This window comes from Drosophila virilis, chromosome 3 (assembly GCF_030788295.1).
Source record: "Drosophila virilis strain 15010-1051.87 chromosome 3, Dvir_AGI_RSII-ME, whole genome shotgun sequence".
Lineage (NCBI taxonomy): Eukaryota > Metazoa > Arthropoda > Insecta > Diptera > Drosophilidae > Drosophila > Drosophila virilis.
Window position 1 is genome coordinate 8,728,797 of NC_091545.1, and position 25,093 is coordinate 8,753,889.

Genomic DNA, 25,093 nt, shown 5'->3' on the forward strand with positions numbered 1-25,093 from the left:
CGCACTCTCTTTTGCTGTTCTCTTAGCGTTGCATTGCAATTGCAATGCGCGCGCTCTCTTAAGTGCAAAAGCAAAAGTTAATCGTGCGGCTGACGCTATTGTCGCCTCTCTTTCTTCTCTCTCTCTCTCTCTCTCTTGCACACATACGCGAGCAGACTGTCTGCGAGCGCGCTCGCATTTGCGCTCTCTCACACACACACACACACACACACATACGCAAGCACAGCGACGTGCATGAAGGTAACTGAGCTTTGAAGTTCAGAGCATGAACTTGAGCGGCCGCGCGCGTGTCTCTGCCGCTGTGAATGCTTGCCTGTGTGTGTGTGTGTGTCTCAGTGCACTGCTGTGTGCAAAAATAACGCGTTCGCTTGCGTTTAGTCTTCATCTGACTGCTGTAACGGACGGTCGCAAATTCCGAACGAACTGGGCAACACATTCGATCACAGCAGCTACAAATATCAAAAAAAAAAAAAAAGAAACCTTCGCCCCAAAAAATCAAATCAAATAAAATACAAAATACAAAAACAAAATCCAAACGCTAAACGTAATTGTTAACGCAGCGTCAAAACGCGCGCGTTGCTGCCGTCTAACCCGTTCACAACCCAACACCACCCACCCACCCCGCGCTCAAAGCCAAACCAACTGACAGTTAGCCGGGCTAACGCATCGTCCTCGTCTTAACAAAAGTTTCCCGTCGTAAATAAGTTGAATTAAAATGCGTTACAAGTGAAATATGTGTCGCATAAAGTGTATGTGTGTGTGTGTGCTGTTTATAGTTAAATCTGATTCCTAATCCGAATCGGAATCGGAATCTGAGTTGTATCTGAATTCACTGCCAAAATGCCACGCAATTGGCAAGAGTCTTGTGTAATTGTATTTTGACATCGCCCGCACTGCCCAACAGCGATTCCCGCCGAGTGCCTCGAAAGTGTTATTATTATTATAATTGTTGTATTAGTATTGTTGTTGTTGTTGTTGTTGTAGATTCTAAATGCACATATACGCAATATTTACAATTGTTTTCATATGCAAATATTTGCCCAGCAGCCATTTTTAGCTGCTAAACAAAAAAAAAAGTGCAACCGTTAATCAAAAGATAAACAAAACACAACAACAAAAAAATAAGGAAATATTCATCGCATTCTAACTGGAAACATAATGGATATACCCCAAATTGGATTACTTCTGTTTCAAATGGTAAGCTAAAGCCGCAGCTCTAACGCTAAACATATATGCATATTGCGCATACGCAGCGTGCGCTGGTTGGGCATATTTAGAATTCACCTCAGAAAGTAATCCAGTGTTGCATTATGCCAGAGTTGCATTCGTGTTTGCTAAGAGGATGGTGGGTGGGGAGAGGGGGGCTAAATAAGTGCAAAACAAAATGCAGGAAGCAATTCGCAAGTGGCGAACGCAAAAAAAAGCTTTCTATGCTCACATTTCGTCATCACAAACATACATATGCATGTGTGTGTGTGTGCCTGTGTGTGTGTGTGTGTGATATATGCATGAAAGTTCAGGAAAATATCAGCAAATACTGAGATACAAATTGATGTATGTGTGCATTTAGCGACTGAATATGTGTGCATTGGTGAATGGAATGATTCATCTAGAAAATATATATATACGCGGATATTATATATATAATATATATATACGGGTATTATTTGCAGTTACTCTCGAACTGAACAGCAGGAAATTCTTACAAAGAAAGTAAAATACTTTTTAGTATTTTTTTTTGTCATCTTATTTAGAAATCCCTACGATCTAAAACTTGAACAATTCTTCGAATTATAATTAAATTTTAAGTAAATTATTTTGATTAAATCTTTATTAAAACTTCTTAGACATAAACAAAGCCAGTTCCTTCTCGAATTTGAGCCATGATTCATTCGAGTTTGCCGAATTTCCATTTTGCAACAAATTGATGGACTGCTTTTTTTCTTCGACGTGTTAGTAGAGGGAAGTGGGAAGCGGGAAGGGGCGGGAGAGGGCATGGGGCGCTTCTCGTGGACGACTCAAATTACAGCTTGGATCGTAGTGTCAGAGCTAGAGCAATGTCCCACTTTTTTGGCTTGAATATTACAATTTACCAATAATTAAAATTCGATACAAAAGAAGCTATAAAAACTGCTAACAACAGCGCAAATGTTGAGTTTTTTGCTTTTGTTGTCGTTGTTGCTGTTGTTGTTTCTTTAATTATTTATGCTTATGTCGATTAAGTTTTGTGTTTTTATATGGCTAATCGAGACGCATAACCAAATATTGGCAATGCAAATAATGGGTGCGACCTTCGACACGAAAGTGACGAGCCAATAAATTATAAAAACTACAAATTCAAGCCGAGATCAAGCGGCAGAGTCTCAGATCTCGTATCAAGAAATGCTCGCCAAAGTTTTTAGATATTTTTGCTGTTGCTTGGAGACAATGTGAGTTGATATTTTCGGGAAATATGCGCAAGTTCGATATTCTTTAAAGATGCAAATATACGATTTTTAAGAAATGTATTCTCTGATAAGAAAAGTCAACTAAATTTATATGTTCAAAATCAACCGATATAATAAGCTTGTTCTAGCAAATATTATATTTTTTTTTTTAATTTATAAACTATATTTTTGCCAGGAATATATATGTGTCAATATTTATTTATTTATATGAGAAACTGATTAATATATATATATATTTTAATTTAAATTTAACATTATTTTTAACTTGTATGCTTTATTTTTGTAAGAAGTATTATTTTTTAATAATTATTATTATTAGTATTTAACAACATAGAAAGCTCTGGAATACCTTAATTTTGTTTGTCCTACATTTGTTTTCGCGCACAAAAGTGTTGACAATTAATTATTCTCTAATTAAATTTACGGTTTCGTTCAAAATACAGCCTTATATAGAATAATATGATCGTTCCTATGCGATTATTAACTATTCGTGTAAGCAATCCAATTATTTTTAAAAAAGTATTGCCAGTTTTCAATATGAACATGGATTTCATTATTAGTTGTGATATGGTCACACCTTTTTTTTTTGCCAAAATGCAACTCATATGAGTAAATATAGTTGTTGTCAACACTACAAATGTTAACGGTATGAGAAAACATACATAAGCAAATAGGTTATTTTATTTGGACATTTAACTATGACAAATTCCCATATTTCACCTAATTAAAACACATTATTGCCACACGGCCTCAGCTACGCTTTCTACTTCCCTGAAAGGTCACTTCGCTCGGGTGCAGCAGGTCACAATTGAATTTCACCACGAATCCGCTAGCGATTACCAACACTGACCAGCCTCACAATCAATGGGCATTGCCCGCGTTCCGCAAACAAAACCCAAATGCGAAGAAAAAAAATCCAAATCAAAATATCAAATGAGACATGACAAAAAGCGCCTGGCAAGAGCTTTTGCCGTTTGTTGTGATTGTTGCCGATTGGCTGCTGAACTGCTCCTGTGGTTCAGCTCTTCTACTACTCCCACTCCGCCTCCTGCTGCTTCGTCCCCCTCCCCCCTCCCGCTTCTACCGTTTCCTTTGCACTTCTGTCAATCATTTCGTAGTCAATCAATTAGCGCCTTTGCATATGGCATATATGTTCTGTTGTTATTGTTGCTCTTCTAATGCTCTAAGCATAAGAGAGAGAGAGAGAGAGAGAGAGCGCGAGCAGGAGCACGCGAAAGAGAGCGCGATCTAAACGAAAGGCAATGAACGCGAGCGCGTATTTTGCTGTTGTTGTTGTTGTTGTTGTTTTTCTTTGCCTTTGCATTGGCGCGCTCTGCCTTTGTGCGCCTGTGTGTCTGTGTGTGTGTGTGTGTGTGTGTGTGTTCGCAAACACGCTGCTGTAAAGCTTTTGGCGTTTTCTTCCGATAACGGACACACACACACACACATGGACTTGTGACTGTGTGTGTGTGTGTGTGTGCCTCGCGTCAGTTCGCGTCAGTTTTTCCTCCCCGGTGTCGCATGACCCTGGCCTGCTATTGAAGCTAGACACATTCGGAGGCCAATATAAAGCGCAACCATTCAAAATATATACTAAGCATGTTGCCGCCGATGTCGGCAACAAATGCACATGTGCATGCATGCATGCATGCATGTGTGTGTGTGCGTGTGTGTGTGTGTGTGTGTGTGTGTGTGTGTGCATGCTTATTATTGCAGTACAAACCTTATGCAGTTGTAATTGTGCGGGCATTCGATACTGTTTCAATTGTTGTTGTTGTTGTTTTTTTTTTTCTAAATTGAGCAATGGGCGTTTCATTCATTGTAAAAATTGGAAAGCCAAAAGCAATTTAAATATGCTAAAAATATAAATCGAAATTAAAATCGTTCAATTTTCATCATTTTCCTCAAATAATAACAAATGCAAATAATGTTGTTAAGAAAAAAAATATATTTCTCCTGCTTTTCTTTTCTGAATGCTTACAAATACCTTTTATTTAATTAGTGTTAATCGTAACCCTTTCCATATTTCTTGTCAGCTTGTTTTATGTTCGTTTCTTGCTTCTATTTGTACGCTTATAATATTTCGCTCCATAAATAGTTTCTGTGGCATGATATCTGCTGCCAATTGTGGACTTTGTTCGATAAGAAAGGAATAAGTTTGGGGCTTGGGATTAGTAGAATGCGCGAACACATAACGCAAACTACTTCAAATATGCACACATAAATATGCATATTTTGTTAATTTTTGTCAATTTTGCTTTTTACTTAATTCTATTGTCTTTTAATTTTTAATCAAACCCGTTTGGCAGCCGCATGCGCAGGGTTTCTATTTCTTGAGATGCGCAGAGAAGAGCAATTATATATATATGTATTTCTTCTAATGACATTGTCAGCTCAGCTACTTGATAGGTAATTCCCCGTGCGAACAGCTGCGACACAAGTTCGTTTCTCTTATTTTTTTTTTTTTTTTTGGGCAACATATTTGTCCAAGCGTTAACTTGGCCGAATGATAAGCGTACAGCGTACAGCGCGGCGTATGCTTGATAAAGCGCAACCTTAGAAATTATTACGTATACGTCAAGTGTGCAGCCAACAAACAGCTGGATTTGTATTTTAGTGTTAGATGCCAACGGCCTTGAAAATGCCTCAGGCCCAAATGGCCAGATGTGTTGTATGTTGCAGACGAAAACTAGTTCTAACCAAAATATAATCCATGTCATCGCAGACGCATCAACTTAATGTTGGAGCGAGAGAGAGAGAGAGAGAGAGGGGGGGAGGGAAGGGGAGGGGAGGTAGGTGTAGCAGAATCTGTCTGTGTTTAGCCTGAAGTCACGTTTGGGTTTTGTTGTAGGTCTGCGACCGACCAATTTATTGTTTCAGACAGCATTTTAATGGTTTTGTTTGTTGCCGCTGCTTGCGGCAAGCTCAACATCAAAATACGTACGGTACATACGTCGCGAAACCTAGCAAAAAGCACATACTGCTAACTCGACGCAAAACTGCGGATCAGTTTTCGGTTTTGAATTCGTTTCGTTTCTTTTGGTGTTATTTTTTTTTTTTTGTGAAGCTGCTGCTGCTGCCCCCACAACAACGCAGACAACATTCGGCACATTGAGGTTCAAGGTGACCACGAAACGGCGCTCGTCAAGGCCAAGTGCAAGCCAAGCTCTTGATTATGCATGCTTGAGACACACACAATTACGTACATACACACACATGTGTGTGTGCGTGTGTGTGTGTGCTTAGTAGGCCTCAACAAGTTGCACAGCACGTGCTTAGGGCAAGTATTTTGAACAGTTTTACAACACAGCAAAATAGTCGACTAAGCGTTGCTCTACACTCATTGGAATAAGAAAAAGCTTAAGCTGCGGCAAGGTTCTGTCTGCGTCAAGTTGCGGCTTAAGGCGCCCGAAAATCAAATTCACATTCAGCTTCAGTTTCGGCAAATGCCAGCGAGTCGCACACTCACACACGCACGCACACTCACACACGCACGCACACACACACACACATGCACATAAGCAGCCGAAAAAATCATGACCTTCCGCAATGCCAGCAGCAACAGTTGCCGTTCGCCCTCTCCCTCTCTCTCGCACACGCGCTGGTTGTGGCTGTGTGTGCCTTCGTGAGCGACGCTTTCGGTGAGCGCTGTGGCTAGCTTTTTTTTTTTGGCAATGCGTGAGCGCACACACACACACGGACAGACAGACAGAGGCACACACACACATGGCAAAGAGTGCGCTGCTCGAAAATAAGGCCAAGGTTACTCACCTTGATTAAGACCGTATGAACGAACCGAACTAAAGCATAAAGAAACGTAGAGTAGAAGTCGCTGGGCCAGGCCAAGCAGAAGTTGCTGCCGCCGTCGCAGTCAGCAGCGGCAGCAGCAGCAGCAGCAGCAGCGGCAGCAGCGTTTTATTTTGCGCTCTTCTCTTCTTATTTTATTTAAATGCCCGTTGCTGCTGCTGCTGCTTAATGACCTTGCCCAAAAAGCTTCGAGCATAATAATTAACAGCAACCTGAAGTGGAGGCTAACTAAGCTGTGTTGCCGCGTAGAATCAAGCAACGAAAACGAAACTGAAATTAATGGACGTTCTTGTTGTTGTTTGTTACCTCGACTCTGCTCGCATCGCCGGAAGCGGCCCTGTGTCGTCAGAGTTCAACGCCAGGATCAGTGTCATTGTTTTGGCAGCGACTGCGACGTCAGCGTGCATTGACGCGTCCAGCTGTGAGTGCGAGTACGTTCACTTTATGCCCAAATATCAGATCCTCTCGCTCGCTCTTTCTCTCTCTCTCTCTCTCTCTCTCTCTGTCTGTCTCTGTCTGTCTTTCTTACTCACACTCTGCGCAGTTATTTTTAGTATAAATTCTGTAATATTCTAGAAATGACAAGCACACATATAAAATTCATTTAATTAACGTATAAAATGTAAACAAATTTTTCAACGCGTCGTATGCGCAATATTTTACACATTTGTTAGAACTGTAAAATGCCGCGTACAGTTTGAGCGGCACACAAACGCTTGTCAAACTGTTACACGCGCCGCACCTAATGCCGCCCCAAGGCTTTCATAGTTTGAGCAGCGCTGATCAAATCGCGCGCGCCTATCTCAATAGCCCCCAAATGCGGCAGCGCCTGTAGCACACTATTATCGCGCACACACACACACACACACGCACACAAATACACTAACACAAACAACAACAGCAACAACAAAACAAATTTAGCCTTAGTTGAGGTCTTGCCATGGCACCTCGAAATTGCAAATGCAATAACAATAAAAACTAACATCAAATGCACATGCAAAAATGCAATAGCAATAGGCCAGAGCAGCATAGCAAGAGCAAAACAACTCCCGCGCTTTTGTTTTAGTATTCGTGCCAGTGTGTGTGTGTGTGTGTGTGTGTGTGTGTGAGCAGTGAGAGCGTGCGAGAGAGCTGCATCGCGTGCTGTTGCTCTTTGGCGCTTTTACACACGCACACTGCTAAAATTAGTTCAATGAAATTGCGCCTGCTGCACAGCAACTCTTTGGCACTTTTGCTCTTATGCCAAAACGCAGCGCTCTTTTTTGCGCGCGCGCTCTCTCTCTCTCTCTCACTCTCACTCTCTCGTTCGGTCGCTCTGTGTGTATTGCTTTGTTTTTGTTTTGCTGGCTGACTGGCTGGCAGCTAGTGCAATGACTACGCTGCGAACGACTCGGACTCGCTAATGATGTTGCCGTTGCTGCTCTGCGAATGATGATGATGATGGTTATCGAAGGTCTTTCACCCGAACTCGGTCATTGGCGTACATTTGTGTGCTGCTGCTGCCTCTGCTGCCTCTGCTGCCGCTGTTGCTGCTGCTGCTGCTGCTGGCGCAGCCGGCGCTGCTGCTCGCAAATCCAGAGCTTTTCAAAGTGTACATGTCGCAATTTCTTAAGAAAGTTCAATTACCCCAAACAATCAGATTTACTGTCTGTTTTTTGATGCATACACTCGACGTCAGCGTCGACAGCGGCGCGACGGCAACTGTGACTGTGACAGTGGCGTCGACGCTGCTCGTTCATTTGCTTCATTCGCTGCAGTTTTACTGTATTTGTTATTGTTGCCGCTGTCGCTGCCGCTGCCGCTGCTTTGGCTGCGACTGCGACTGCGGCTGCTGCTGCTGCTGCTGCTGTTGCAGTTTTCTAATGTTGCCTGGCATGTTGGGCATGGGCATGGTTGGGGGCTTGAGGCTCGGCCAGTTTTATGGCTCTGTCCATGGTGCGGGGCATCTTCAAATGTTTGCTGTTGCTTTTGCTGCTGCTGATGTTTATTTGCGTTTGCGGCGTCGCATTCAATGTGAAATTTCGTTGTTTTATGTCCTGCAGCAAATGCAACTGCAACTGCAGCAGCAGCAGCAGCAGCAGCAGTATTCGCTTTTGATTTTCAGTTTTTTTTTTTCTTCTCTTGCTTGGCTTTGCTTATTTTTGGGGCCAATCGCATTTGCAGCGAATTCGTAATCTCGCCGCGAGCTGCGCACTTTCGCTTTGTGTGTGAGAGGGGGGGTGCAGTTTCTAAAGCTAAGCCCAGTGCCTGGCAACAGATCTTCTTCTTCTTCTCCTGCTTGTTCAATTTAGATGATTGTGCTAAATGTTAATCTGTAAATATATTCAATAGCTATGCGAGTGCAATGCACCCAATATTCTCATTTAATTAGTTTATTCTTTAACAAATAAATCGTATTATTATTATTATATTATTCACAAAATATAGCCCTTATTTTAGAAAATCTGAGCTTAATCGGAATTTATGTTTGTTTCTTTGTAAAATCTGAACAACATTTAGTTATATATCGCATTTATTTATATACGAATACGTGTTTATCCAGTTTAAAAAAATAAATAAATATTTTGTATATTATAATCAAATTTCCCATTAGAAAAGTCCCTTACTTGAAAAAAATATATAATATATATAATTAAGATATTTATCTTTCATTTTAAAAATAGAAAATGAATACGATTTGCTACAAATTTTCGTAAAATTATCAAATTAATTAAAATTCAAAATTGACTTTGCTCAAAATATCCCTTATGACAGTTAGAACTACTTGAGTTGCTTTGGGCAATTTGCTTGAGCATGTTCTAAAATAAATTCCCTGCCCCATTTGCACTTGGTACTTTTGAAGGCTTTTCTCTCTGATCGCATTTCCCTTTAAATACATTTCGTTTTTATTTTGCTGTCATTTTGCTTCAATGTTGACCAAAAATTTGCAAATGTCGCCTCCCTCTCCTGCCTCTACTCCCTCTGCTGCTGCTGCGGCTGCTGCTGCTCTTGTTGCAGTTGCCTCATCGACAGTTGCAACTTTCAAACAAGTTTAGTACCTCGAGCCGCGGCTGCAGCTCCCGCTTCCCGCTTCCAGCTTCCAGTTCGTCTCCCCATCTTGGCCATTGGCCAAGTGCATTGTGTTCGTCTCCCGCCCCGTCCCACCGTGTTTCGCTGGGGCAGAAATTTGTGTGTGTTTTGGTTGTTGTTTTTGTTGCTTTTGCCGTGGCTCTTGATTTATATTTCTTTTCATTTTTATTTTATTTTTTTGGCAACGCGCAACTTTCGTTGAATTTATATATTTTTTGATATTTGTTTTGCATTAAGAAAACTTGCTTGCAAGTGCAATAAAATATTATTGAAATCAAAACTAAAGCAACACAAAAAGTGAAAACTGTGCATGCAAATCCGTTAAATATGAAATGCATAAATTGCACTCAAAAAAAAAAAAAAAAAAGCCGCTCAAATAATTCGCCTTGCGCTTGAGTCATTGCATTGAGTCGCTGCACATTTTGTTTTGTTTGTTTTGCTTTTTGTTTTATTTTGCGTTTATTTATTTTTTTTTTTTGGGTGCATTAAACGGCAAATTGTTTCGTGGGATCAACACGCACACACACACACACATGCACACATGCACACAAAGTGCGTTGATCTCGCGACGCGTCGACAGCACAGCTGCAGCGCCAGCGTCAGCGCTGGCAGCACGCAGCAGCGCAGCAGCGCTTTTATTTAAGTTTACAAAAGTGAATGAATTGCCGAGCTGCCGCTGCGTCTGCTGTGGCCGCTGCGTTCGCTGCTCGCGTGGGCGTCGGCGTTGGCGTAAGCGTCGCTTGGCCCTGTGCTGCATGGATGTGGCTCAATATTGTGAGTAACAATTAATAAATAATTAATTAGTCAGCCGCTTGAGTCATTGCCAAAAGGCAATCAATCTGCCGCTGCACAAGGCTGCAGCTTTGGCGCACACGACCAACTCACTCACTTCACTTCAGTTCGCTTCAGTTCGCACTCATTTCACTTCACTCAACGCGAAAGCAAAAGCAAAACAAAAATTTTGCCAGCCGTTGCCGTTGGATTTTGTTGCTCTTCGCTGCCCCGCTTCACAATGCATTTGTGTGTGTGCCTGTATGTGTGTGTGTGCCTGTATGTGTGTGTGTGTGTGCTTGTGTGCGCGGCTTGCATGTGTGCGTTTGTCTGTGTACGTGTGAACTCTGCTTTTGACCGACGGAGGCAATGTTGTTCGTTGACCTTTCCCAAGTGCTGCTGCCGTTGTTGTTGTTGTTGTTGTTGTTGTTGTTGTTGTTGCTGCTGCTGGTGCTGCCATGAAAGGAGCGCGAAGTGCGAGTGCGCGTCGTAAGTTGTGGGCGCACTGCGAATGGCTGCTGCTGCTGCTGCTGCTGCTGCTGCTGCTGCTGCTGCTGCTGCTGCAGCTTACGCAGCGTCATTGTTGTTGTTGGCTTTTGTTTCATATTTCGGCAAAAAGTTTCCTTGGTCATTAAACTCTTATTTTTAATGCAACGACCTTCCATGCGATCGACGGCACGAATTTCAATTGAAGTTTTGCGCTTTTGCTTTTTTGCTTTTATTTTTTTTTTTTGAAGAAGTAATCGCGTTATTGAAATGAAATTCGTACGGCGGCGACAGAAGTGTTGCCGTGGGCTAGGTTAAAATACGTATGTACATGTGTGCATGTATGTGAGCGCCTTGAATGTGAGCAGTGAACCTGAGCGACTTTTGCTTGGGCCCTCAACAAGCGAACACACAGGTTGAAGGTTCACATATTGAACTTTTGAAGCATGGTCAAGCTAAAGCTCTTAATCTTATAACATTCATACTCCATTTACATATGTACATGAATAATATATAATTATGGTGTACGTACTTTTTGCTAAAAGGCGCGCGCGTGGCAATTCCCATTTTGCGAATTACCTCATGCATAATATAACTTTTGGTTTTTAAATCATTTCACAATGAAAAGTAAAATTGTTGCAACGGTGCATCGGCAGCGACGACAAACAAAAGCAACAGCAAAACCAAATCTTACGGTATTTGCACTTTTCATTTAACAATGCAGCACAGCAACACAGCAACACTGCAGCAGCAGCAGCAGCACCGTTGAATGAAGTCAGCGCTGAACGTAAGAGAGCTGCGCTTGTAAGAGCGCACTTTAAGCGAATGCACGCAGCTGCATGCTCATAAAAGCTCAACACACTCTTGCTATTGCTGCTGCTGTGTGTGTGTGTGTGAGAGAGAGCGAGCGAGCGGCAGCAATTGCAAGTGATCTCAGAGCGCTTGCGTCTGTGTATGTGTGTGTGTGTGTGTGCTTTACTGTAAATATTTTTTGCACTGCATTTTGCCGGCGCGCTTTTCAAAGTTTTCGTCTAATGCAAGTACGTCTGTGTCAATGTGTGTGTGTGTGTGTGTATGGGTGCGCGCATGTGTGTGCGACTAGCGACTAACTTGTTTCTGTTATTGTTGTTGTTGTTGTTGTTTGTTGCTGCTGCTGCTGGCGTCGTCGCCGTCGCATTCGACTTTTCAATGAGTCAATCCTTGAAATGTTGACTTCCTGATACGCATATGACTATTGAACAAGTTTGCTTTGTTAGATTTTTTGAAGGTTGCGTATTTTATACACACACACACACACACACAGAGACAGATACACGTACGTGTGCAGCGGCTGACAGACATAGAAACATATATTTTGTGCCTTTTGCTTTTTGTTTTTGTCTAAGGTTAGTAGCGCTTGACTATTCTGTTTTTATAGCATTATGTATTTTATTTTGAATTTACAGTTTAGCAGCAACAACAACAACAACAACAGCAACAACAGCAACAACAAAAGGCGCGTCAACTACTTGTGCGACACTTAAGATTTTTCTATGTTCTCTATTATATTCACATTATGTGTACCAGTGTGTGTGCGTGTGTGTGTGTGTGTGTGTGTGCCTTGTCTGTTGTCTTAATTCTTATGCCGCTCGAATCGCACTCTTTATGGCAGTGCATAAATTTTCCATTTAGCATATGAATTTATGGTTATTTCATTAAATTTATTTCAAATGCAATTCGCGCTCAGTTCTTTGTTAGTTTTTCATAGTTTGTCATCATTTTTTTAAAACAATTCTTAGTGTTGGTCGCTGCACACAAGTTCGGAGATTAATTAAGATGCGAAGGTTAATTATAATGCTTAAAACCATTTCAAAATATTTCCAAACTGTTTATTATAAAGTTTATTTATTAATTTACAGCCTGAACTGTCCTTGAATTACCGTTTAAATATTTGGTGCATTTTCCAACACTTCTCTTTGTTTTCTTTGTGCCTTTGCTCCAATTGACTTTTAACCTTCGACATGTGCGTGTGTATGTGTGTGCTTTATATCTATATATATGTGTGTGTGTGTGTGTGTGTGTGATGTAGGCAAATTCCAATGATCTGTGCCTTTAGCACCGTCCAATCAATTGGTTACGTGTAATAAAAATTTACTCATTACCAATTCGATTACAAATCTACCGTTAAATCGCATAGCATATCGAGACACGACTGTTAGACGATCCATTTGTTCGAGATTTAAAGCTAGCTCTCCCAAGCAAAATAGGCTCGGCTTTTAAATTACCTCAGTCTCAAGCACGCCCGTCTGTGTGTGTGTGTGTGTGTGTGTGTGTGAGTGTGTTTGTTTGTTTGTTTGTTTGTGATAGGCCACAAAGGTGCGTGCAACAACAACATTCGCTACGCCCTTGGGCGGGCAACCTGTAACAACAGCAACAACAACAACAACAACAACAACAACAAAACACCCTGCACAACCACATTAACGGGCATTAGCGACTCAAGGGTCGTCTAGTCTGGGTCTGTTGTCTAGACAGGGGAGGGGGGACTATATTCGACCTTAAACTTGAATCGATCAGAACAGCAGAAGGTTACAGCAAACAAAGTGAAATAGAAAAAAATCGACTTGCCATGCAACTAGTTTTATTTTTATTTTTTTCTATTTTCGCCTTTTGTGCGGTTAGGCAAAAGCGAAAAACTGGAGAAAAATCATTTGGAGGAAGGTTACGAATTGTTGCCCACTTGCTAAATTGTTATTTTTTTTTTTTTTTTTTTTTTTGATAAATTTAATTTGTGTGACTCAAGTGTTAAATAGTTGGCAACGAACAAAAGTTAGCTTAATTAGTTAAAGGACGCTCGACACGCTCTATGTAAATCAACCAAAAATTGATCAAAGTAAATGTGCTCGACTGGCAAATACCCTAAGCATAAAAAAAAAAAATTATAATAATCATAATACAACTTCAAGCTAACATGAACAACTTCTGCCGGCTGACCTTGAAACATCTGCAAAATCTTTCAACACCTGCTCGACGCGAGGCTAACATTAAATTCTAACAAGCCGCCGTATCCGAAATAAACTCTTATACAACACTGTCGGAAGTGGCTGAGCGACAAATGACGACAAGTGTTGCAAAGCTCAGCAACAGCAACAACAACAACAACAGCAAGGAGAAGAAGAAGCAGAAGCAGACGAAAGGCAACAACTATAATTTGAAGCTATTCTAGCTAAAAATGCGATCTTGAGCGGAACATAAATAATATTTTGTTCAATGAAAAACAATTGTTGTTGTTGTTGTTGTTGGTGTTGTTGTTGTCGCAAAGGCACGAGTCGTCTATGTTCTTCACGCACACACACACTCACACGCATGGAGCTGCATACAAATTATAAAACGAAAGCTTTTATTTTTATACAATTTTTATACGTAGCCATGACAGTGTGAGAAGGTCACGATGCAAACACACACACACACGTTCACACAGACATCAATAAATACATACCTAACATGCTGTGTGCGTATGTAGACAACAACTACTACTACAATGCAAAAGCTAACAGCAACAACAACAACAACAACGACAACAAGAACAACATGGGCAAGCGCTTAAGTAAGAGCAGGCGCGCTAGAGAAACATATTTACGCAGTAAATAAGCAACAACAATGTAGACAAAGCCAAAGACGCCGGCGCTCTATCAGCAATGGCTACTCTATCGCCCCCCCCACACTCCCTGCGCGCCCACGCAACGCCTGAACCGATCAACTCTTTGCACCTTGTCGCGACGCCTTTGTTGAGTCAAAGCCCCAAAGAGCGCAAGTCAAACGCATTTTTTTTTTCTTCCAACTATTTGCGTAGCTTTTCGCCTTTGCTGTTGTTCTTGTTGTTGTTCTTGTTGTTGTTGTTGTTGTTGCTGCTGACTAGGCAATAAAAAGCTTATTCTCGAGTTGCGGGGCGACTGCAGCCGAAAGCTTTGCTGAGCATGTTGATAGGTACATAAATATATACAAGCTGAATACATGAGTGTGTGTGTGTGTGTGTGTGTGTGTGTGTGTGTGTGTGTGTGTGTGTGTGTAGTCGTGTGCATAAGCAGCTTAAAGCATCTTTCTTCTACACACAGCTTATCGATAAATTAATTGTTCTTTGGGAAATTTGTATGCAAAGTACCTTCAAATATGGGCAATTGCGCCTTGACAAATGTCCCTTGATGTATATGGGAAATTGTGCATATTGTGCCTTACACTTTATATCCCTTTTCCTATTCAAGTGAGGAATAAATGTGAAATTGTGCAAATGGGAAATTGTACATTTTGAAAATGTCCCATTTGCTGTATGAGTGAAATATTTGGGAAAATGTGCACATGAAAGATTGTAACGACGACTTGAATGGATAATATATATGAAATTTTGGAAATTGTAATCTTTCACTGTTGAAGTGAATTATCCCCAGCTCCAGTAAAGCGCACATATGCACATTTTTATTTAACTATGTGTACATCACAATATCCCTTTTGCAGTAAAACAGAATTACATATATATATAAAATTGTTCATATGGGAAATGAATGAGTAGAATATCCCTGACTCAATACATCACATCCTTTTGTGCATATGGGAAATTTTACCTTTAAAATTCCTATATTGTCCGATTGGGATATATGCTAAATTGTTACCTTTGTTGCAAAAGCAGAATATCCCTGGCTTCAAGTAAAGCACACATGAGCGCATATACATAATACATATCTATTTCTGTGTATGTCACGAGTTTTGTTCAACCTGTTCGCAGTGTGTCGCTTTTGTGAGATTCGCATAACTTAATTCTATAAAATATGCAGCCATATATACAAGTTTTAATCATAACTATTAACTGACTATCAATTTCTTTAACAATTCGTTTTTCTTCTTCTTTTTCTTTCTTGCAGAGGCCGCCGCACAGCAATCACAGATAGAGAGAGAGAGAGAGAAAGAGAGAGAGGGTGGGAGAGAGAGTGAGAGCGGGAGAGAGTGGGGAAGGCCCGTGGCCCGCCTAAATGCCACACAGCTCGTGCAAACACCATAAATGCGTGCCCCAAGCGGAAAACTGGGAACACATGCAAATTTGGTCAATGTCAGCCATGTTGCTAATGACAATAAAACTTTATATTTGTACATCTATAGCATACGTTGTAAAATAAAACAGCAGCCAAAGCAGCAAGGCTTTCTGCTCCCTGCTCCCTCTTCTTCTTCTACAGCGCGTTCGAGGCAACAGCAGCAACAACAGCAGCAACAACAGCAGCAACAACAGCAGCAACAACAGCAGCAACAACAACAGCAACAAGTGCAACACGCGCGTGCCGCAAATTTAAACTAACAACAACAACAACAACAACAACTTGAACAAGCTACGCAAATTAACAATCAAACATTTTTGGACAACTTTACACTGCCTTCTAGTTTATACAAATTAGTATCTAGCGCAACTTTACATATATATATATATATACAACATATATACAACATATATATAGATATATATTAGTGACAAGTGGATAGAAACGTGCAACGATATTTACAACACGTTCAGGATATAAATATACATACATATATATATATATATAGAGATATAATATATATATCAGAGGTGAGTTAAGTTTTATTATTTATTTAACATAATCAAAACTTTACAGAATTCCATGAGATTTGCTATAAAAATGCATTTTAAAAAATTTCCCAATATGTTTACAACTTCGACTTGTTAAAAATGTCCCAAAATGCCTATATAAATTTCCCCAATTTCCCATAACAGAAGCTTCCATAAATATGCCAAAACTGTTTCGATTTTGATCAGCTTGTTAGCAGTTTGATCATGTTTTGTCCTCAAGATTGGATTTGCTTGCTATAAAAAAAGTTTGAATTTTCCAAAATTTAATAAAAAAACATTCCTTGTGCTTCCCCTTTCGTCTAGCTTAAATTTCAATCGCCTATATAAACCAGTTTAGGAATAAACATGCGACTTTCGAACATTATAATCGATACAATTGAATTGAATTTGGCCTCCATTTCGAGCACTTTTACTTTGCTTTTGCGCTCTTTTGTCTTTGTCTTACCCAATTGACAAAACTGCCCGCTGTCCCGCTTCCCCGCTGCCTCTCTCAACCACATGTAGCCGCGCCCATTTTGGAGAATATTACGTGCAGCAGCAACAGCAGCACCAGGAAGTGCCTCGAAGCGCAAAGCAAAATGTGCTCTGGTTTGGGCCAAGCGAATGCAGTTCTCTGCTGCTGCTGTCTAATCAAAAATTGTGTATACGCAACGTGGCACTGTTATTAGAGGCAAGGCGAAGGCGAAGGCGAAGGCAAAAGCGAAGCCAATATTTTGCATAAGCGTCGACATCTTGTAATCAATGTGCATTAGACAGCAGCAGCAGCAGCAGCAGCAGCAGCAGAAGATTGGCGCCAGGCAGCAACAGCAGCAACAATTTTCAATGCAAACGAAAGCCTTGTGCGCGCTTGTTGTTGTTCTTTTCTCGCTCGCTTTTCTTTCAAGTTTTCTTCTGTGAACTTGCAGCAGAAAAGTGAATAGCCGCTGCGCCAGCTGCCGCTGCTGCTGCTGCTGCTGCAGCTCGTATTGAATAATGGAAAACGAGTTTTCCGCGCCGCTTGCGCATCACCAAACAACAACAACAACAGCAACAACAGCAATTGCAAACTGGCATGCAATGGAAAAACCAGCGCAGGCGCAGCCAACAGCGACGCGTGCAGCGCAGTCAGCAGCAGCAGCAACAACAACAACAACAACAACAACAACAGCAACAGCAGCAATAACAGTGCCAGGCAGCGCAATGCTGTAATGCCAATTACTGTTGTTGTTGCTGTGCAATAGACGCGCTCTCTCTCTCTCTCTCTCTCTCTCTCTCTCTCTCTGTCTGTCTTCAGTCTCCACTTTGCACTCTCTCGCACTCGCTCTCACTCTCGCTGCTGCTGCTGCGCTTTGAAGCTTGCAGCAATCGTTTCATAGTTCAATGTTAACGAACTTTTTGCCAGGTTTTGCAGCTGTTGTTGTTGTTGTTGCTGTTGTTGTTGTTGTTGTTAGACTTTCACTTGCATTGGTTTTGGCAGCTTAGAGAGAGCGAAAAGCAGCAACAACTGCAACAGCAACAACTGCAACAGCAACAACAACAAGTTTGTTGCTTTGCCTGCAGTTCAATAACATGTTATGTAAAAAGCATTTTTGCCAAAGTTGTTTTTTGCGGCTTGTTTTATTTTTTTTTTTTTTTTTTGTTTTCTTGCACAAATTTGTTGCAACTCTTTGTTTTGCTTTTTAGCGCTTTTCTTTGCAGCTGTTGCACATTGCACCCCCCCCCCTACCCCCACTCCACCCTTTGTTTAATTTTGCAGGGCTTTTGTTGTTGTTTTCATTCGTAATTCGCAATTTGAAATGTTATTGAACTTTAAACGAAATTAACTTTGATACAAAAGCCCAACCGGAAGCTAAACTAAAAGTTGAAAGAAAGAAAAAAAAAAAAAGAAAATACCATCAGAAATATCAACAAATAAAATGCGACGACTTTCCATCAACTTTTTAGCTCATCCACAGCTGAAGCTGAGCCAAAAGCCAAAAGCCTGCCAGTTGCAGGCTTCGCCTTCAATAATTGCCATTAATTGACGCGGAAAAGCAGCTTGGGCTAATTATCTTCAGAGTTGAGGGTTTTGAGTGTTATCTGAAAAGAAAGGAATGCCCAGCTTAGTCTGGAAGTTAGCCCAAATTCCACGCCCTGCTGCTGTTAGAATGCCAGATTTTCATTTCTTTCTCTCCTGAGATTCACACTTCATTTGGCAAATGCATCTCTGATTAACTCGACTGCCTCTGGTCCGATCCGAATGAAATTTGTAGTGCTTAAATATGACACACAAATATGTGTGCATACCAAAGCGCAAAGCTCTAGCCCTAAGATAAGCTTGTTTGCCATTTTCCAGGGTATTCGGCTTAGTTAGCTTAAAAGTGATAAATTCCAAAGCTGTGTAGTCTGTACAATTAGCTAGATACAAAATTTGATAAATGTAGCTCTTATAATTCTCGAGCTATGCTTAAAGGAAGATATCACAAAATCCATATTTACCGATTTATTTTTATAGAATATGTATGTGTATCAGGACACAGCAGAACATATCGGACAAATCTTATCAACCTGAAACCAATTTATCATAAAGCTGCCATTCAATCCGAACGATCGAAGATTGAAGGAAGAACTTATTAGTTCATTTATGGCTCAGGCTCTGGATGAATGTAGGCTCAAGATTTATAAATTTTTTCGATATTTATCGATATTTATCGATAATAATCATATAATATCAGATATAGATAAGAAATGTCTAATGAAAATTTATATAAATTGTATTTGAAGTCTAAAATCGAAGCAGCTTCGAGACTGCTGTAGATTTTATATGTATATATATGTATATATAGATGGACTATATATATTAGACTTTATCTAGGAAATGCTCTAAATAAAGCCTCTCCTAGTCCATCTCCCATTTTATTTCGAGTTGAATTAAATTTCTTCAATTTATTAACAAAAATAAACATTCCGATTAAAATTCAATAATATTAAACTATGTTTTCTTTCTTATTTCAGACTTTTAGCAACGGAAAAATCCAAAAAAAAAAGAAGAAAAACTTAACAATTTTAAGCCAAAATAACAATAACAATATAAATAACTGATAAACATAGTAGATACGATATACACATAGTACATAATCGAATTTTGGAGTGTTCTTATTTTTTAATACATTTTTTTGGTGTTCCACGACAAAACAAAAAAGAAACGTCCAAAACAAACAAAAGACTACATACAAAAAAAAAAAATAATTTTATATAAATAACAAACGGAAACCAAACCAAAACCGTCTTAAAAAAAAGTGCCTACAAATTTTGTATAAAAGAAAATTCGTGAAAGTAACAAATAAAAAGTGAATAATCAGATAACGTGTGATAAGAACAAGTTTACGACAAACGCAAACCAAGAGGAGCAAGAGAGAGAGAGAGAGAGAGAAGGAGAGAGCGAAGTTAACCGACGGGTTAAAGGACATTTTCAAGTGAAGCGGGCAACAGGAAACGGCTTTACGCTGGCAGTTAACGGTATTTGCAGTGCAGGCTTTGCCCTATCAGCGATGCCCTTTATCGATGACGCACTGCTCTGGTGTCCGGATAACGATGGTCGTCTTGTTGGCGGTCTAGACTTGGCAACCTGCATAACGGTGCGTCCTAATTCAGCTACTTTTAAGCTACATTTGGCTAGATTGGGAGCTGGTTTAGCCCTTTTTTTTGGGGGGTTATTTCTCATCATAAAGCTAGTTCAGCTAGTTTTCACATTGAATTCAGCAACCTTTTCTGTCTTTTACAACACTGTTCTAAGCAAATATCAAGGATATGGTTATTTCTGATTTGAAAGCTAATTCAGCAACCTTTTCTGTATTTCACAACACTTTCCTAGGCAAATATCAAGGCAATAGCTGTAATTGTAAACAAATTTAACTCATCATTATTTTAGTTACTTTTGATTAGAGGGGAGATTTAGCTACATTTTTTTTATTTAATTCAGCAACTTTTTCTATAATTGGCAACACTATTCTGATTAGAAGTTTGCAACACTGTCCTAGACAAATATCAAGGAAATAGTTTAGATTTTTGGGTATTTCTGATTAAAAAGGGTATGCAGACATTTTCCTACATTGAATTCAGCAACTGTAGTTGGCAACACTGTTCCAAACAAAAGACAATTAATAATAAAAGATTTCTCTCTTTCTCTCCCTCTCTCTTTCTCCTCTCTCTCTCTTTCTCTTCCTCCTCCCTCCTCCCTCTTCCCACAGGATGATTCCACGGTGAACGCTGAGAATATAAATCCCACAATTGGCGCTAACAGCAGCACATTGCAACAGCAGCAGCAACTGCAACAGCAGCAACTGCAACAGCAGCAGCAACAACTGCAACAACTACAGCAACATCAGCAGCAGCAGCAGCAGCAGCAGCAGCAGTCGGCGGACTTGTGCGGGTCGGCGGCGCGGAATGTGAATGTGGTGGTGGAGCCGCTTTGTGGCAGCGACTCCTCCGACGAGCTGTTTCGGACGCTCTCCGAGAGCAACTTTGAGATCGAGAGCCTGCTGTCCGATTTGGCGACCGTTGAGGTCAAAGTCGAAAATGTACATCCGCCAAGCACACAGACAAGTTGAACTACACACACATGCACACACACACACACACACACACACACACACACGCACGCACTCACACACACACACACACACATAATCACACACAAACACATTTGAATTTCTTGCGCAGGACATTTTTGCTTTTATCTTTTATTGACTGAAACTGGCATTGAAGCATTTTACCATTTATGTTTTTTTATTTCCTTTTGCTCTTTTCTTCCCCAAAAACAACAACAACAACAACACAATTCTCTGCTGTTCTTTTTCTGCCTTCTTCTTCTATGCTATCTATTTCCTAGGAGGAGAACAACAACAACAACAACAACAGCAACGTCATCAGCGACAACGATTTCGCGAGCGTCGCAGCCGCCGTTGTCGCCGGCGACGATCTCCTGGCAAAGGACAATGTCCAGCTGAGCGTGCAGGGTTTGGTGGACTCGGTGGGCGCTAGCCTGGCGGACAGCGGCTCCGGCAATGGGCATGGTCAGGCGCTGCTTGCCTTTGGCTCCAGTTCGGCAACGGCAACGGCAACGGCGGCCAAGCGAAATGGTGAGCTTTGTCACATGCAGAACAACTAAATCTATGCAAATTAATATTTTGTTTGGCTTTCGTTTAGGTTTTCTGCTGCCCTGCGATCTGCTCAACAATAACAACAACAACAACAACAACAGCAGCAACGGAAATGGGAACGGAAACGGCGAGTGCACGCCGGAGGAGTCGCGCTTTGTGACTGTGACCAGCGCCTCGGCGAATCCGTTGCTGGTGGAAAAGCTAATGTCGAAGTGCTTAAATATTGACAAGCGGCTGGACAAACTAGATGGTAAGTCATTTTATTTATTTACACGCTTTACTTGATCTGATGTTATTTGAAATTCAATTGCGCGCCATTTGAGCACACGTGAAGTTGGCTGCACTTGCGACTCAGTCACGTGATGTTGGCTGCGCGTAACTGTGGCACGCTTGAAGTTGGCGGCGGCTAAAGCTTTGTGCTTAACAGTTTGATGCCAACTGTGCCAATTGCTTGTACTTTGTGTGCGTGTCTTAGCTAAGTCAATTTGTGCAGCGGTTGTGTTGCTTACTAGATGCAGCCGCTTGTATTGTGTGTGTGTCTGAGCTAAGCCAAGTTTAGCGCAGCGGCTGTTGTACGTGCTAGGCGTGTCGCAGCTGGTGCTAAACTTTGCTAAGCGTATAGTATACCGTATGGGGTTTATCGTAACGAGCGGCAGACTTGACGCATATCGTTTACGTTACGTATACAATGAAAAAGTTTAAAAAGTGTTTTTATTTAATTTCTCAATTTAATTGAATGTGCCCAGCAGTTGGTGAACAACAAATAATAATTAATGCAGCCCCTTTGAACGACGTCTGCCTCGCAGATATTTACTGTCACACACACACACACACACACACACAAAGGAGGCGCACACATAGCAACAGCCGCACCGCCCCGCCCCGCCCCGCTGCGGCACGCCCATTGTCGCCAAGGTTGACTCTGCGGGCACCTACTTCCTTTTCTAAAAAGGGACCCCAGCCAGACAGGGCTCAGCGGGGCTGGGCGCGGGCAGCGGCTGCTCGACGCGTCGCCTTTGCATTTGTTGTTATATTTTCGGGTTTTTTATGTTTCCTTTACACGCGCCAGACAGAGACAGACAGACGTGAGTGCCAGAGAGAGAGAGAGAGAGAGCGAGATGGCGCATAGCGGCAGGTCAATAAATTTTGCGTGTGGAAATTGTGCGCTCAAGGTCAAAAGGATATTGCCACTGCGGCCGTAGGAAGCGCGCCTGTGTGCACACACACGCACGGAGGGAGAGCGATAGAGAGAGAGAGAGAGAGAGAGAGACAGCGCGTAACAAAATGGCGGCTGGCAGGGGGGGGGGGGGGGCGACCATTTTGTGTGCGTGCCTGGGCCCAAAGCAGACAAAGGCAAAGTTGGCGACGACTTTTATGGCCTGGGCTCTGCTTGTGGGCGGCGCGGGGCGGGCTGGGGCGTGGCGACGGCTGCTTTCCGGCAACCTTGAACTTGAAATTTTAGTGCGAGCCGTAGAAAAGGCAAAAAAACAACAACAAGCAACAACAAAAAAACTCACCGAAACAGACATAAAAATGGGCGCAATCATGGCTCGACTAGGCGGGGCGGGCTGCCAGAGTGGGCTGGCAGAGTGGGCGCCGAGTGGGCGGCCGAGTGGGTGGCCGTGTGGGTGGCGTGCGGGTTTCGGGCTGCTTTTTTGGTTGGCTGACAGACGCTAGACGACTTTTGCTGCCTGCGGCTGGGTCGTGTCCTGTCCTGCTGCGGGTTCAAGCGCCGCTCAAGCATTGAACTTTAATTTGCACATTTCAAGGATACGCTTTGACGAGTGCCCACCTTTTTCATCTTCTTTGGCCCAATCGCAGTCGCCGCCGCCGCTTCTCTCGCCGCTTCTCTCAGCAAGCCGTTGACATTGTAAACGGTTAACGACGGCGGCTGCAAAAGATTGTTCGCTTTGCGGGTCCAAGGTTCTATTGCGGCCACCCTGCCCAGCCAGCCGCCTGCCCCCATTCCCCGTCAGCTTTTGCAGCTTTGACTGCGTCTTGGCCACGTTATTAATGTCAAGGGGTTCCACACACGGCGACACAGCCGCCGTCTCAATTTTGAAAAGTGCGTTAGTTTCTGCGTTCCGCTCACTTCAGGGCTGCACTCGCTCACAGCTTGCCCAAGTTAACAAGTTGCCAAAAGCCATTGCAATTCTTTACAGTTCAGGTGTGTGGCTTTTCTTTTCATTTTTTTTTTTTTGTGTCGGTTTTTTATGGTCCTGCTCGCACATAAATTAGAACGTTTCGGTTTCGTTGCTGCTGCGCACAATTTTACGTTCAAACAGCAAAATTTAAAAATATAAAAAATTATTAATTTAATGGATATATTAAAAAAAAAAGGAAATGGCCTGGCGCAGGTTTTTTTTAGACGAAAAATTGTTATAACATTTTTTTTTGAACTTTAAACAATTTTTTTTTTTATATTATTATTTATTTAAATACTCTGGTCATTTTATTTATTTTTAATTATATTTTGTTTAAAACTCTGATAAAAATTAAAAAAAAAAATTAGAAATGCTTTACAAATTTTGCTTCAATAGAAAAATTATGGAAAACAGCTTTTATTTTCTTGAAAAAATATAAAAAGTCATCTTTTAATAATAATATATAAAATGAAATTTCATCATATAATTAAAAAGAATTAATAAAAGTAATTAAAGAATAATTATTTTCAATAATTATAAAAAATAGATAAAAATCTAAATTAAAAATTAATTGAATTTAATAAATATGAATAATTAAAGAATTATTTTAAATAATTATAAAAATAATAAAAAATTAATTAACTAAAATAATTATTAACAAAAATAAAAAATAATAATTTTCAAAAATTTTATATAAATAGATGCAAAAAATAATAAATAAATAAAATGACCAAATATTAATTATTAAAATGATAATTGTTTTAAATAAATTGTTGATTATCATAAATAATTAATACACATCATGATTAGCGATCTTTACTAATATATATATATATATAAAGTTATAATCTATAAGGTTAATTTTTATTACCCACAATTCGAGCACAGAATCTGGAGCTCTGAACTTCGTAGTTCGACTAGATTTGTCTATAAAAGTGAATTGTTTTATTTCAATGATTGTTAATTAATTATTAATGTTACGCAACATTATTTATTGGCCCGTTTGGTTTGATAAATTAACAAATTTTCTTAACAAATTTTCATATTTACATCACATTTGTTGTCCAACCCTCGTTGAGTGCGGCTTTTTGATTAGTTAACTGACATTTTACTGCGTTAGTAGCCAGTGCATAAGTGCTTTTAGCCATGGCTCATGGCTACAACAACAACAACAACAACTGCAACAACTGCAATTCGCTGCACGCATTTTTCTTGGCTGCGCTTTGGCTAAAAATTTGAATTTCAAATCGTGTCGCCGCTTTTCAAATGTGCGTTGTTTTGGCCAAATCAGGATTTCTGCGTGTGCCCCGACCGGCCAGCGAATCGCCAAACGACAATTAACATTACAACTAAAGCAGCTGAAACAAACAACTGCAACAACAACAACTGCAACTGCAACAACAACTAACGATGTCAGGGGCGTTCATTTGTCCATTGCCAGCCAGCGAACCGGGCCGAGCACGTCACTGTCACCACCGTCACCGCCGTCTAAGCGCCTAGCCGCCCCCCGCTCCCCCTAACTACCCCTCCCTACCCACCTACCCACCTAGCACTGGCGACAGTCATTGCTGAACGCGCTGCCCCGCCTGCCACTTGCCTCAAGTGCAAAACGTTGCCACTGCTAAATGCACTTTG

At 41.1% G+C, this 25,093-nt stretch overlaps 1 protein-coding gene across 1 annotated transcript in view; it reads left to right on the plus strand.

Moving 5' to 3' along the window:
- The first annotated feature begins 15,905 nt into the window (after nucleotides 1-15,905).
- Nucleotides 15,906-25,093, plus strand: part of Eip74EF (Ecdysone-induced protein E74) — a 44,297-nt gene continuing 35,109 nt past the window's right edge. Inside the window, exons 1-5 of the mRNA XM_032434293.2 lie at nucleotides 15,906-16,173; nucleotides 19,168-19,790; nucleotides 20,403-20,732; nucleotides 21,044-21,293; nucleotides 21,361-21,564. Of these exons, the coding sequence (XP_032290184.1) occupies nucleotides 19,704-19,790; nucleotides 20,403-20,732; nucleotides 21,044-21,293; nucleotides 21,361-21,564 (871 nt within the window). The 5' untranslated portion in view covers nucleotides 15,906-16,173; nucleotides 19,168-19,703. The remainder of the gene's footprint in view (nucleotides 16,174-19,167; nucleotides 19,791-20,402; nucleotides 20,733-21,043; nucleotides 21,294-21,360; nucleotides 21,565-25,093) is intronic.